This window comes from Chiloscyllium plagiosum, chromosome 7, assembly GCF_004010195.1.
Source record: "Chiloscyllium plagiosum isolate BGI_BamShark_2017 chromosome 7, ASM401019v2, whole genome shotgun sequence".
Classification (NCBI taxonomy): Eukaryota; Metazoa; Chordata; class Chondrichthyes; order Orectolobiformes; family Hemiscylliidae; genus Chiloscyllium; species Chiloscyllium plagiosum.
Window position 1 is genome coordinate 18,883,968 of NC_057716.1, and position 16,341 is coordinate 18,900,308.

The 16,341-nt window shown below is 41.6% G+C and overlaps 1 protein-coding gene across 9 annotated transcripts in view; it reads left to right on the forward strand.

Annotated features, from left to right (window-relative positions):
- Positions 1–16,341, forward strand: part of LOC122551374 (abl interactor 2) — a 146,227-nt gene that overhangs the window by 73,556 nt on the left and 56,330 nt on the right. For all 9 annotated transcript variants that reach the window (XM_043693148.1, XM_043693145.1, XM_043693147.1 and 6 more), the window contains exon 2: positions 8,987–9,154. In XM_043693148.1, the coding sequence (XP_043549083.1) occupies positions 8,987–9,154 (168 nt within the window). The remainder of the gene's footprint in view (positions 1–8,986; positions 9,155–16,341) is intronic.

The following is a 16,341-nucleotide window of genomic DNA, read 5'->3' on the forward strand; positions in this document are numbered from 1 at the left end:
ATCATGGGAGACTTCAATATGCCGGTGGACTGGGTAAATAATGTTGCCAGTGGATCCAAAGAAAGGGAATTCATGGAATGCTATCAGGATGACTTTTTGGAACAGCTTGTCATGGAGCCCACAAGGGAGCAGGCTATTCTGGACCTAGTGCTATGTAATGAACCAGACTTTATAAAAAATCTTAAAGTAAGGGAACACTTAGGAAGCAGCGATCATAATATGATAGAGTTCAGTCCGGAGTTTGAAAGGGAGAAGGCAAAATCGGATGTAATGGTGTTACAGTTAAATAAAGATAATTATGAGGGCATGAGAGAGGAACTGACGAAAATAGACTGGAAGCAGAGCCTAGCGGGGAAGACAGTAGAACAAAAATGGCAGGAGTTTGTGAGTGTAATTGAGGACACTGTACAGAGGTTCATCCCCAAGAAAAGAAAGATTATCCGGGGAGGGATTAGACAGCCATGGCTGACAAAGGAAGTCAGGAAATGTATTAAAGAAAAATACATAAAGTGGCCAAGAGCAGTGGGAAATCAGAAGATTAGGAAGGCTACAAAAACAAACAGAGGATAACAAAGAGAAATAAGGAAGGAGAGGATCAAATATGAAGGTAGGCTAGCCAGTAATATTAGAAATGATAGTAAAAGTTTCTTTCAATACATAAGAAACAAATGACAGGCAAAAGTAGACATTGGGCCACTTCAAACTGATGCTGGAAGCCTAGTGATGGGAGATAAGGAAATAGCAGGAGAACTTAACAAGTACTTTGCGTCAGTCTTCACAGTGGAAGACCTGAGTAATATCCCAACAATTAAAGGGAGTCAGAGGGCTAAGTTGAGTATGGTTGCCATCACAAAAGAGAGAGTGCTCGAAAAGCTAAAAGATCTTAAAATTGATAAATCTCCTGTCCACGATGGGTTACATCCTAGAGTTCTGAGAGAGGTGGCTGAGGAAATAGCGGAGGCGTTGGTTGAGATCTTTCAAAAGTCACTGGAGTCAGGGAAAGTCCCGGATGATTGGAAGATCGCTGTTGTAACCCCCTTGTTCAAGAAAGGATCAAGACAAAAGATGGAAAATTATAGGCCAATTAGCCTAACCTCGGTTGTTGGTAAAATTCTAGAATCCATCATTAAGGATGAGGTTTCTAAATTCTTGGAAGAGCAGGGTCGGATTAGAACAAGACAACATGGATTTAGTAAGGGGAGGTCATGCCTGACAAACCTGTTGGAGTTCTTTGAAGAGGTGACAAGTAGGTTAGACTGAGGAAACCCAGTGGATGTGGTCTATCGAGACTTCCAAAAGGCGTTTGATAAGGTGCCACACGAGAGGCTGCTGAGCAAGGTGAGGGCCCATGGTGAGCTACTGGTATGGATTGAGGATTGGCTGTCTGACAGAAGGCAGAGAGTTGGGATAAAAGGTTCTTTTTCGGAATGGCAGACAGTGACAAGTGGTGTCCTGCAGGGTTCAGTTTTGGGGCCACAGCTGTTCACGTTATATATTAATGATCTGGATGAAGGGACTGGGGGCATTCTAGTGAAGTTTGCCGATGATATGAAGTTAGGTGGACAGGCAGGTAGTACTGAGGAAGTGGGGAGGCTGCAGAAGGATCTAGACAGTTTGGGAGAATGGTCCAGGAAATGGCTGATGGAATTCAATGTGAGCAAATGCAAGGTCTTGCACTTCGGAAAGAAAAATGCTAGCATGGACTACTTTCAAAACGGTGAGAAAATTCGTAAAGCCAAAGTACAAAGGGATCTGGGAGCGCTAGTCGTGAATTCTCTAAAGGTAAACATGCAGGTTGAGTCTGTGATTAAGAAAGCAAATGCAATGTTGTCATTCATCTCAAGAGGGTTGGAATATAAAAGCACTGTTGTGCTACTGAAACTTTATCAAGCTCTAGTTAGGCCCCATTTGGAATACTGTGTCCAGTTTTGGTCCCCACACCTTAGGAAGGACATACTGGCACTGGAGCGTGTCCAGCGGAGATTCACACGGATGATCCCGGGAATGGTAGGTCTAACATATGAGAAACGGCTGAGGATCCTGGGATTGTATTCATTGGAGTTTAGAAGATTAAGGGGAGATCTCACAAGGAATTAAGGGCTACGGGGAGAATGCGGATAAGTGGAATTGAAATGCCCATCAGCCATGATTGAATGACTGAGTGGACTCGATGGGCCGAATGGCCTTCCACTCGTCTGTCTTATGGTCTTAATACCTCAATGAAGTGTTGCTTTCGCTATTTGGGTGGTGTAGGCAAACCTGAATCTGCCCTTGTTTGGAGTGGTCATGCAAATGTGCTTCTCAGAGAGATACTGGATAAAACTTCTTGTTCTATGGCCAACTTCTGCATTCCTTTTTCTGCCTGCTGATCTTTATTTCTCATATCATCTTCCACATTTTATCAGCTACATCTGGGAGTAGCCTGGCCTGTTGTATCACTTCTACACTTGATGGTGCAGCTGTCCATACAGTTTTTCCACAGGATTCCCTAATTTTGAGCTCGAAATGATGTGTAAATTGGTTTCTCTAGTGGTTCAGTTGTTGTGAATCATGTGCACTTTATCTTTGTTTTCAGTGGCAAGTGACAGTGTAACATCGTGTTTATCTCATCAGCCTCAGGCATAGTATTGACATCTGACCTTGTAGAGAAGAATTTGGCTTCATTTTCCTATCACTTCATTGTTCCACACATTGTTACAAGGAGCAGGGAGGAAAGGAGCTCATGACGAAAATATTGTTCTGCTATATTGTAAATTGGATGAATATGGTGGAATTGTAAATATTTTAGGCCAGTTTGTATGATTCTGAATTATGTTCTGATATAGAATAAAACATAAATGAACTCTTCTGAAGTAGGATCACTGGACTCAAATGTAGACTCAGCTTTCTCTCCACAGCGCTGCCAGATTTGCCAAGTTTCTCCAGCAATTTGTTTTTGTTTCACTTCAGTTCTTTGTTTTATGTTGTTGAGATTATTGCTGCTGCAGAACAAATTCATGGGATTATCATGAGTTGGAGCTTTTTTTATACTCTTCAGCTTAACCTTTGGTGACTTAACTTGCTGGAAGTGCAATCTGATAACAGTGCAGCAGTTAAGATTTTAGATTGTAGATAGGATTGTTCACGATATGCTTAAAGAATTACATTTAAGCATAGAGAAAGTAAAAAGGAACAAGAGAATGGAAGACTAAATTTTCAGTTTAAGTTTCTGAACTAATTTTCAGTGCAAGCAGTGCTGAGATCTCAATTACTGAACATATTGATATGTTTTGATAATTCTATTTATTTGCTCAATATACTCAATTTACCTACAATGCAAAGTGGCCAAGAAGAGGCTGATAGCCAAGTTTGGTACCCATGTGACTGGCCTCAACTGGGATATTGAGTTCATGTCGCTCTACAGGTGACCCCACGACACTATTTTCCCTCTCCCTCTCAGACACCCACATACACACCCTCTCAAGTTTATATTCCATCACGCACACACTTTACCAAACTTTTACACTCTGTCACGTGCACTCACATGCTCGCACTCTCTCTCACTCTCTCACTCTCTCTCGTATGCACACACACATACAAGTCATAGAGCCATAGACGTACATCACGGAAACAGACCCTTCGGTCCAACTCATCCATGCCGACCAGATATCCCAACCCAATCTAGTCCCACCTGCCAGCACCTGGAGCATATTCGTCCAAACCCTTCCTAATCATATACCCATCGAGATGCCTTTTAAATGTTGCAGCCTTTTAAATGTACCAGCCTCCACCACTTTCTCTGGCAGCTCATTCCATACATGTACCACCCTCTGTGTGATAAAATTGCCCATTAGGTCTCTTTTATATCTTTCCCTTCTCACCCTTAACCCATGCCCTCTAGTTCTGGCTCCGCCACCCCAAGGAAAATACTTAGTCTATTTTATCCTATCAGTGCTCCTCATGATTTTATAAACCTCTATAAGGTCACCCCTCAGCCTCCGATGCTCCAGGGAAAACAGCCCTAGCCTAGTCAACCTCTCCCTTTCGCTCAGATCCTCCAACCCTGGCAACATCCTTGTAAATCTTTTCTGAACCCTTTCAAGTTTCACAACATCTTTCTGGTAGGAAGGAGACCAGAAATGCATGCAATATTCCTAAAGTGGCCTAGCTAATGTCATGTACAGCCACAACATGACCTCCCAACTCCTGTACTCAATACTCTGACCAATAAAGGAAAGCATACCAAATGCCGTCTTCACTGTCCTATCTACCTGCGACTCCACTTTCAAGGAGCTATGAACCTGCACTCCAAGGTCTCTTTGTTCAGCAACACTCCCTAGGACCTTACCATTAAGTGTATAAGTCCTGCTAAGATTTGCTTTCCCAAAATGCAGCATCTCACATTTATCTAAATTAAACTCCACCTCCCAGTTCTCAACCTATTGGCCCATCCGATCAAGATCCCGTTGTAATCTGAGCTAACCTCCTTCGCTGTCCACTGCACCTCCAATTTGGTGTCATTTGCAAACTTACTAACCAAACCTCTCATGCTCACATCCAAATCATTTGTATAAATGATGAAAAGTAGAGGACCCAGCATCGATCCTTGTGGCACTCCACCACCACCCTTTGTCTTCTACCTTTGAGCCAGTTCCGTATCCAAATGGCTAGTTCTCCCTGTATTCAGTGAGATCTAACCTTGCTAACCAGTCTCCCATGGGGATCCTTGTCGAATGCCTTACTGAAGTCAATATAGATCACATCTACCGCTCTGCCCTCATCAATCCTCTGTTACTTCTTCAAAAAACTCAATCAAGTTTGTGAGATCTGATTTTCCACGCACAAAGCCATGTTGACTATCCCTAATCAGTTCTTGCCTTTCCAAATACATGTACATCCTGTCCCTCAGGATTCCCTCCAACAACTTGCCCACCACCGATGTCAGGCTCACTGGTCTCTAGTTCCCTGGCTTGTCCTTACTTACCCTTAAAGAATGGCACAACGTTAGCCAACCTCCAGTTTTCCGGCACCTTACCTGTGACTATCGATGATACAAATATCTCAGTAAGAGGCCCAGCAATCACATCCCTAGCTGAAGTATACTCCTACTGCCTTTATACTCTTCTAAGGATTCACTTGATCTATCCTGTCTATACCTGACATATGCTTCCTCCTTTTTCTTAATCAAAACCTCAATATCTTTAGTCATCCAGCATTCTGTATACATACCAGCCTTCCCTTTCACCCTGGAATATACTTTCTCTGGATTCTTGTTATCTCATTTCTGAAGGCTTTCCATTTTCCAACAGTCCCTTTACCTGCGAGCATCTGCACCCAATCAGCTTTTGAAAGTTCTTACCTAATACTGTCAAAATTGGCATTTCTCCAAATTAGAACTTCAACTTTTAGATCTGGTCTATCTTTTTCTAATACTACATTAAATCTAATAGAATTATGTTAGCTGGCCCCAAAGTGCTCCCCCACAGACACGTCAGTCACCTGCCTGCCTTATTTCCCAAGTGTAGGTCAAGTTTTGCACCTTCTCTAGTGGGTATATCTACATACTGAATCAGAAAATTGTCTTGTACACACTTAAGAAATTCCTCTCCATCTAAACCCTTAACACTATGGCAGACCCAGTATATGTTTGGAAAATTAAAATCCCCTACCATAACCACCCTATTATTCTTACAGATAACGGAGATCTCCTTACAAATTTGTACGTCAATTTCCCTCTGACTATTATGGGGTCTATAATACAATCCCAATGAGGTGATCATCCCTTTCTTATTTCACAGTTCCGCCCAAGTAACTTCCCTGGATGTATTTCCAGGAATATCCTCCTTCAGTACAGCTGTAATGCTATCCATTATCAAAAATGCCACTCCCCTTCTTCTCTTGCCTCCCTTTCTGTCCTTCTTGTAGCATTTGTATCCTGGAACATTAAGCTGCCAGTCCTGTCCATCCCTGAGCCATGTTCTCCCAGACGCCAGCTCCTCAGGCATGCATTCATCTGCTCTATCCTTCTATTCCTGCCCTCATTAGCTCATAGCACTGGGCGTAATCCAGATATTGCTTCTCTCGAGGACCTCCTTTTTAAATTCGTGCCTAACTCTCTGTAATCTCCCTTCAGAATCTCAACCTTTTCCCTTCTTATGTCGTTGGTTCCAATGTGTACAACGGCCTCCTGCTGGCCCCTCTCCTGCTTGAGAACATTCTGCACCCTCTCTGAGACATCCTTGATCCTGGTACCAGGGAAGCAACGCACCATTCTGATTTTTCACTGCTCGCCACAGAAACATCTGTCTGTAGCTTGGACTAGAGTCCCCTAACACAATCGATTGCTTGGAACCCGACGTACCTCTCATTACATTAGAGCCAGTCTCAATACCAGAAACTTGGCTGTTTGTGCTACGTTCCCCAGAGAATCCATCACCCCCTACATTTTCCAAAACAGCATACTTGTTTGAAATGGGGATAGCCACAGAAGACTCCTGCACTAGCTACCTTTCCTGGAGTTAACCCATGTATGTGACTGCATCTGAGACTTGCCCCATTTCCTACAACTGCCATCCATCAGTGAATTTGTATTTGCAGAATTATATTTGCAGATACATTGAGCACTTTTTAAGCAAAATACAATCTGCAGCCAGTCAATATGTGTAATATGTTGTAAATTCCACTTTGGAAATAGAACCAACCTGACTCAAGATTGGGATACAACAGACTAACCTCACACCTTTAGTGCATTGTCTGAGCTGAGATGTCACCTTTTGTTGTAAGACCTGAAGTTATCTCGAGAAGGTGACTTAAAAGAAGTTCTGGGATTTACATATTAATGAACCAAAACCTGCAGCGCATTCTAAAAGATGAAAGACTTAATAATTAATCCAGGTTTGTTCAATATGTCACTGTATGACACTTTTGCTATAAATTGTGTTTTACGATCTTATACTCCACAACCACCTGATGAAGGAATGGCGCTCCGAAAGCTAGTGCTTCCAAATAAATCTGTTGGAGCATAACCTTGTGGTATGTGATTAATAACTGATAGATGGAAGATAGGCCACTGACTGCTCTGGGACACCATGATGCCTTTGACCAAATCAGATACAAAGGGTCAGAAACTTCCTTCAGGAGGAGAAAACTTGATTTACCTCATGCTTAGGATTGTTTCTGAGGAGGGGCAGAGTTAATGTTGAATTACAGGTAATAAAGCATATTGTTGAGAATTGTAATAACTTATTTTATTTTTGTGTTTTTGATTGTGGACTGAAATGGGAAAAACATTTTTTAAACTAAAGATTGTAGAAGGGGTGACTACTTTTTGAAAACAGGTTACTGACACTTATGGTAAATGCTGTTGATACTGTTGTTTGTTCAACAGTGGGAGACATGGAGTTGCAGACTAGCTGGCACCAGGTCCTTTTACAAAGGGCGATTCAGTCGGCAACAAGTAGTTGATTGGTCTGTGGAGCGATAACCAGTTGCTGAATACAAAGGCCCTCTGCCTGCCAATGTTGTTAGCTCCCGGGCAGCTCAACAGCTTCAGAGTTCAAACAAAATAACCAGAAATCTTTGGGTGTCTGGGAGAGGAGCTGGTGTCCTTGTGTCTGCAATAAGAAAAACTAAGCTCTGAAGAAAGCCAGTTTATTTTCCCTTTCCAGTTGCTGTAAGCTGTTGCTTCTAACTAATAAGTCAGACTTTGTAAGTTGCTCTGTGCTTCCTGCAAGCAACTTAAAGTACCTGCACAAAAGAGATTGAGGACCACTAAGTCCTGGCAAACTATAAGGAGCATCTCAGCAAACCCTGTTGGACTGGGACCATTGAATCCTTCCACTCATGACACTTCTTATTTGTGTCTTTTTATATGTGGATGTAGGGAAAGTTATATTCTGGTGGAATAGCATTTTAACTCATAGAGATAAATGTTGACAGTTCATACTCTTTACCTGTAGCATGAATCTATTTGTTTGTAATCTGTTTCTTAAGTATAGAGTCCTGGTCAGTGTTTTCAGTTCACCTTCTAAAAAGGAGACAAAAGAGGAAATTTTGCATAAGTTTAAAAATATCTTTAACTTTTGTGATGGCTCTGGAAGTAGCAGAGTGCTTGATATTTGGCACGCTACTCCACTGGGATGTGACACAAACTTTGGACCTGACTATTTCAGTACTTCCCTTGTTTACCTCTCAGCAGCCAAAAATCTCAATTCATCCAAAGTTCCAAGGTCCTACCTGCATTCCATACATCCATTGGTCCCATGCTCACTGGCATAAATTGCCTCCTGATATATCAGAGCCTTGATTTAAAACTCTAATCCTCGTGCTCAAATAACTCTGCTATCTTGTCCTTTCTTATCTCTGTAATGCCATCCCATCCAGGAATTTGAGAACTTATGTTCGCAAAACTCTGATCTTTTATGCATTCCAAACATCCTACAATCTGCAGTACACTAGACACTAAGGTCTGGAAATCCTGCTCAATTCTCTCTTCTCCAACCAGCCTCAAGTTTTAATAACCTCTGAAACCAACTCACTTTCATCCATCTCCTCCTCCATCTGTCGTAAGATTTTCACCTTTGGCTTAACATCCATTTTTGTGTAATTTTTGCCTTGTTGAGTCTCTTGGGATATGACTAGGTGTGGTCAAAATGTTCCTGTAGTGTCTTGTCTTCTCTTTCTCTGGGGAGGTGCCTGGCCACCATTTGGCAATATTCCCTGAATCTCATTGAGGGGCATCACAGGCTCTGACACAATCATGAGAATAGCCTTTTGGTTATATATATTCATAATCATGTTGTGATAAGTATATTTGAGTTATAGGGCCCACAGAATAAAGATACCAGTTGCTAGGTTGGAGCAGACCTTTCGTTGGGGGTCCCACTCCACAGGTTTTCCTTTCAATTAATGACTAATGCCTGTTTTCTATTTTGTTTCACATGCACCCTTTCTGCATATCTGATATGTTTTGGGTAGCTTTTGTTAATTTGCCTTTTGTTTCCAAAAGGCGGCAGATAAGCAACGAGCTCTTGAGGAAACCAAAGCTTACACAACACAGTCACTAGCGAGTGTGGCCTATCTGATCAACACCTTGGCAAACAATGTCCTTCAGATGCTGGATATTCAGGCATCCCAGCTCCGGCGCATGGAATCGTCAATTAATCATATCTCTCAGGTAGGCTTATGTGGGCTTTTTCACAGCCCTTTAATTCTGTCAGTAATTTTGGATTATTCGACTGTGATGAAATGTTAGTTTTCTTTATAAATGCATTTTATTCTTATGTAGCCTGCAATTTAAGACTTTGAACCTCTCCCTTATAAATGACATCCTTTTTCTCTCCTTTCGGTCATTCTTGCCCCAAAGGTGCATCCACCAACACACACACAGCTGGTGTCTATGTACACAGGCAATCATGTTTTTCAATATTTTAATTATCCTGAGTATCAGCAGCATGGTCTATTATCAACTAATGTCCACGGGAAAACTTTCTGCCAGGGCCTTCCCACTCCTCTTTTATGTTATAGCACTGTCTCTACAGCACCATCATTTTTATACTATAGCATGTCTCAGTGGGTCTTCATTTTGTTTGTTTATTTACAATGCTGTATTCATGTACCTATTCAACTACACCTTGATTACTGTATTCGAATGCTGCTCCCTTTGACTCTAGGAGCTCCTGGCTCATCAGGCAGAAGTGAATTTAAACGTTTCTGACTTCTGAACCTTTTATGTTGCTTTATTAGCTCTTCCACCAAGGTGTGATATTGGCCATCAGAAGCTGTGTCTGTGAATAAATTCAATAAAACTTCTTAGCAAATCTGTGCGTGCATTGCCTGTAAGGTTGTAATTTGGAAGCTTGTTCAGTATAATGATTTGGTGCTGCATCCTACAGAAAACCTTTTCAGTTACCTTTTAACCATCAGATGTCACTATATGTGGCTGTTGTGTAGGCATCTTTAAACTTTCTAATTGGGCAGTGACTTTTGAGTTAAATCTGGATCTTTGACTCTGTCTCCCAGTACCAATGATTTAATACAAATGCAAACTTCCTCTATGTTTTAAGAAAATATCACATTGTTGGGGTAATAATTTTGTCGTCAGATTTGTGACTAAATATGATGCATCCTCGTCTGCAATGTGTGTGAATCCTTACCTGAAATGGAACTTCCTTTACAATGACAGTCTTCAACCCAAAAGTGCGAATGGCGCATGCTTTATTTTGTTTTGATTTCTACTAATGTAACTGCGCCTCATATCCACCTCCTGCAGTGATACATCCATTTACTGGAATTCAGTGCTTGAATATTCTCCCTTGTTGAACCATTATCACTTGTAAAAAGTAATCTATAGTCATCTTTTCAATTATACTTTAGGTAAGCACATTGAACTCTTCAGTAGCCTCCTGTTTGACTACATTGAAACACTTACCAAAGTCTTTGTAGACTAAAAATGCTGTACAAGTGGAAGGCTTCTATTTTTTAAAAAAGCGAAGGTAACAAACTTACTGAAAAGTCACAGTCCTGAAATGTTAACTTGTTTTGTTTTCACAGGTGCTACCAGACCTGCTGAGTGTTCCCAAAATTTTCAGTTTTCCATAGAATCCCTACTGTGGAAACAGGTCATTTAGCCTAACGGGTCCACGCCAACCTTCTGAAGAGCATCCCACCCAGACCCCCAGACCCATCCCCCTACTCTATGCCTCTAACCCTGCATCCCCATGGCTAACGCACCTAATCTGCATATCCCTGAAAGCTGTGAGTAATTTAGCAATGCCAATCCACTTCACTTGCGTATCTTTGGACTGTGGGAGGAAACTGGAGCACCCAGCGGAATTCCATGCAGACATGGGGAGAGCGTGCAAAAGAAACCATTTTGTTGCTGCCTATGTTCGTAAAAGCATGTATTAAATGATTGATTGTTCCTGACAACAGCCTGTAATCAGATTTCAGATCCTCACCTGAGGATCTTTGATGAATTTCTGCAGTGCATCTTGTAGATAGTCTCACCATCAGTGATGGAGGGAGTGGATGTTTCTGGATGTGGCGCCAGTCCAGTGGGCTGCTTTGTCATGGATGGTGTCAAGTTTCCTCAGTGTTTTTGGAGCTGCATCCATCCAGGCAAGTGGGGAGTATTCCATCACACTCCTGATTTGTGCCTTGTAGATGATGGGCCAACTTTAAGCAGTACGGTGAGTTTGTAACTTCAATGTTCCTAGCCTCTGACCTGCTCTTGTAGCCAGTGCATTTACATGGAGAGTCCAGTTGAGTTTCCAGTAAATGGTAACCTCAAAGATGTTGACATTGAGAAATTCAATGATGGCAGCACTATTGAATGTCAAAGGGCGATGGTTAGATAGTCTCTTATTGATGATGGTCATAGCCTGGCATTTGTGTGGCATGAATGTTACTTGCCACTTGTTAACCCTAGATATTGTCAAATCTTGTTGTATTTGAACATGGACTGTTCCAGTATCTGAGGAGTTACTAAAGGTGCTGAAGATTGTGCAATCATTGATGAACAACTCCACTTCTGACCTTATGATGGGCGGAAAGGTCAGTGATGAAGCATTTGAACATGGTTGGACCTAGGGCACAGCCCTGAGGCACTCCTGCAGGGATGTCCTGGAGCTGGGGTAACAAAACTCCAACAACCACAACCAGGTATCTATGTGCCAGGTATGACTAACCAGTGAAGAGTTTGCCCGTGAAACTGATCAATTCCAATTTTTCTAGGAATCCTTGATGTCACACTCGGTCGAATGCAGCCTTGATGTCAAGGGCTGTCACGCTCACCTCACCTCTGAATTCAGTTGTTTTCTCCATGTTTGAACTGGGACTGTAATGAGGTCAGGAGCTAAGTAGATCTGTTGGAACTCAAACTGGGCATCGCTGAGCAAGTTATTGCTGAGCAGGTTTTGCTTGATGATACCTTCTATCACTTTACTAATGATCGAGAGTAGACTGATGGGGCAGCAACTTGCTTAGTTGGATTTGTCCTGCTTTTTATATACAGAACATAACTGGCCAATTGCTCACACTGTGGGGTAGATGCCAGTGCTGTACCTGTACTGGAACAGCTTAGTTAAGGGAACAACAAGGTCTGGAGCACAATTCTTTAGTACTGTTGCCAGAATGTTGTCAGGGCCTGTAGCCTTTGCAGTATCCAGTGTTTCCAACTGTTTCATGATACCACTCTTGTCACTCTGTTACCTGCCCATCACAACACATCGCTCTCTGCCCTGCTCCCAGAGTGACCAGTGAAGCGTTTGGGGTGGGGGGGGGGGGGGGAGGGGGGAGCACTTGATTGGCATCTAAGGTAATGTCCTTTGATACATGATGTTGAGGGTAGCTATTTGTATGTGGTTGCATCTGCAATTCATGCACCCACTGCAGTTGATTTAGATGCATCAGATGAATATTGTGGTCCTGGATGAATCATCTTCCATCCCAACATTTGGGACACAGTTTGCAGTTGCCAACTCTATATCTGCTGCACATTATGTATTTATGCCAAATCTAGAAACTGGAACCTCTCAAACATTATTTGATGTCAAATAGTTTCCTCAGAAATGAATTAAGCACTAAGAGGAAGGCCCAGGGACATTTCATATGCTATTTGCTTGTTCTAGTGTTTGCCTGTGATTACGGTCATGTATTCCCTCAAAGGTTATTCATCCCCATTAGACCACCATGAACACAGATGAGACTCTTCCATGAAGAAACCCAGAAATATTAATGACTGATAAATGCTTGTTCTTATGGTTTCAAATTCTGGCAGGTGTCCAGTTCAAAATAATTAGCAGGTTCAGTTTAATTCAGTCACTAATTTAATCTGGCACAAAGTGGAGCTCACCCTGGTATAACACCTTATTACAACCTGTGGACAACTGAAAAGTTTCAAAAGAACGGATTAGCTGTGAAATGGTACTGTGGCCAAAAAGTGTGCAGCAAGATCCAGGCGGCAGCAAACAGAGCAATAACTGACTCGAAACCTTTTGCTCTTAATCAGGGTACAGGTAGTTCTCCTATAATTGCGCTCCAATGAAACCTTGCATAACAGAATATCTCTTAACATAAATAATGCGTCCTGTGGGACAAGTGGGCTTAGGGGCAGACCAGCAAAAAATACCATACACGATCATTCAAAAATCGCCCAAAAGTCTAACACAAAGTTTAACACAGCCTGAAAGTATAAATCATATGTACAAATGAAACAAAAGTAAACTTAACACAGTACATTTAAAAAATATTGTCAATGCAGGGACAGAGGGTTGTCATGGTGCGTAAAGTAGACCCCCTCATTCCTATTTAACGAGCTATATAACATATTATCTCCTTACTTTCAAAACGCTTTGAAATATCTAGCTTCTTTTCCAGTGTTACAGCCTTTCTTTTCCATTCACCAACTGCAGTCTTATCACCATGACACTACTTGCTAACATTCTTGTCACTGCCTCTCCATTTTTAAAGAAAATGGATAATATTGGAGTAGTGTACCTTTCTCAGGAAGCTGCTCAATGTATCTCTCTCGAAAGCTGCTCCCTGTACATTACCCCTCTCAGAAAGCTGCTGTGTTGGCACCTGACACCGGCACACACATTGACATGGGCGCATGTTCAGAATGAAGCGCCCGAAACGATCACCGCTGAAATCGCGCTATTGCAAGCAGAAGTAAGCATTCTCGAAAATACCGTTACTTAATTCCTCAGTGATGTCATAAGCAAGTCATGCATTATCTGAGAACTACCTGTACTAAGAAAACTGTTGTTTGAATATTGATATGCAATCTTTCGCAGGTGAGGGTTTCAATTTAGCAGTTTATTCTGAAATAGGAACTGCTGACAATACAGCATCCCCTCAATATTTTGCTTATGTATCAGTTCAGTTTGTGCAGTAGAACTTCAGTCCACAGCCTTCTGACTTTGAGGTGCTGATGCAATCTGCTGGAGCAGACATGCATTCAAAAAATTGTAGAAGAAACATCCTAAACCTACCATTTCTAAAAAATAAGTTTAACAGTACAGTAAAGTACAAGAGAATATTATCTGACCAAGCACATCTTCCTGACGCCTCCACTCTCCTGTTATCTAAAAGTATTGTTGTCTCTGCCACATCCTGGGCCATTCCTCTTCCCACAGCACCATTCCATGCTATCATTGAAGGTGTAATATCTTTTTACCTCCTCTGATGGCATAGACTATGGCTCCAAACAACCTTCCGGGTGAAGCAGCAATTTACTTACACTTTTTGCAATTTAGTGCATTGTATACACTCCTCAAAATACTTTGAAGGGACAAATACAGACTATGTAACCAGCTTGCAGAATATCTGCTCATACCACAGACATGAACCTGACTTTCCAATTGCCTGCCATTTTAATTTAACACCTTGCTCTCACTCATAATTCTGTCTTGAGCCTGCTGTAGTATTCTAGCAAAGGTCAACGTAAGCATGAAGAATAGAACCATTTTTTTTCTTTAGGGCCTTCAAAGATCTGTGGACTAATCATCCGAGTTCAGCAATTTCAGACCATGACGTTTGCCCTCCATTTTGATTGATACTTGTCCCAAAAAAAGTCTATTTTTGTTTTCATGGTTTGATTTCAGGCAGAGCTGATGTATTCTGCTATTAAACAATGCACTGGTCCAGAATAAATCTTATTTGCTGTGACCATAGTTGTAGGCACAGTGTTTAGCACTGCTGCCTTACAGCGCCAGAGACCCGGGTTCAATTTCCGCCTCAGGCGACTGACTGTGTGGAGTTTGCACGTTCTCCCCGTGTCTGCATGGGTTTCCTTCGGGTGCTCCGGTTTCCTCTCTCAGTCCAAAGATGTGCAGGTCAGGTGAATTGGCCATGCTAAATTGCCCGTAGTGTTAGGTAAGGGGTAAATGTAGGGGTATGGGTGGGTTGCGCTTCGGCGGGTCGGTGTGGACTTGTTGGGCTGAACGGCCTGTTTCCACACTGTAAGTAATCTAATCTAATCTAATCATTGCCACGTTTTCTCCCCCATATGTTGTTCAGTAGCAATGTGGTTGAATTTTAACTGCCCTATTAGGAATAGGCAATAAACGCTGACCTAGCCAGCAATGCCCTCATCCTGTGAATGAATTTAAACAAAAACCTTGTTAATTAATCTCCCTATCTCTTTAGCCTATCCCAGAACTTCCTTTTTGTTTTCCATCTCCACCTCCCACTTTTCAACAATACAAAGTCTTTCATATTTCTACCACTCTTCAGGCAGAGAGAAAAGTTTCTTAAGTCGTCGTACTTTCAAAACATTGACATGGTTCAGTCTTAGTATTCTCCATTTGGGGCAGACCATCCAAGATATTTGGAAGAACACCTCATCTCTAGAATGTTCAAACAAACTGACAGTGAGAGCCACTGTCGAAGGCCATAGTGCACCCTAATCCTAACCTTACCTGCCAATATACTTGCCAGTGAATTGGTATAATAACTATCACATTGCTATTGGATTAAGGCACCTAAGAGTCCAACTTTCACAATGGAGAGAAGTTGTATTTTCAATAATAAAATGTTTTGTATGTGCTTTTATATTATTTGACTATATTTTTGCAAAAAGAAACTGCTCTCTCCATAGATGATGCAGACCTTCTGAGTTTGTTCAGCTTTTTCTGTTCTTGTATTGTAAGAGAATATTTCACATTTTGGTCAAAATTGAATTTCAATGCTTGCTGAATTACTCGGTTCATCTAATCAGTCTCTCAGATTGATCTTTTATTTGCCTCCATAATTAAACTGAGAGTCCTACCCATCTGCACTGTACCCTAGTCTACAGACTTTAATTTACCATTAATATACCACATTTACAAACTTTAAATACTGGCAGATCTGCATCTCTGTCTACTACAACACAAGAGCAGACCATTGAATCACATAGCATTAAAGCACCAAGAAACCATTTTGTCTTGTTTATGTGAATATAAATCAACCATTTAATGACCAATCCTTTGCATGGTTTCCAGTAGTCTTTATATTTGTCATTTTCCAGTAGCTACCAAATTCCCACTTAAATGTGGATTTCATTTCAGCATTGGTCTATGCAATTCTTAACTGGAAATTGCAATTCTTAACTGGAATAGAGAATTTTTTCCTACTCTTCTTTAATTACTTTTGTGATTACCTTAAATTTGTGCCTTTCTCTGTGTTTACCAAATGTCCTATTGTGTAATGAGTCATACAAATTTGATGGAGACAAAAAAGCTGCAGATGCTGGAATCTAAAGTAGACTAACAGGAGGCTGGAAGAACACAGCAAGCCAGGCAGCATCTGGAGCTGGAGAAGTCAGTTGACTTCTGATGCTGCCTAGCTTGCATTGTTCTTCTCACCTCCTGTTTGTCA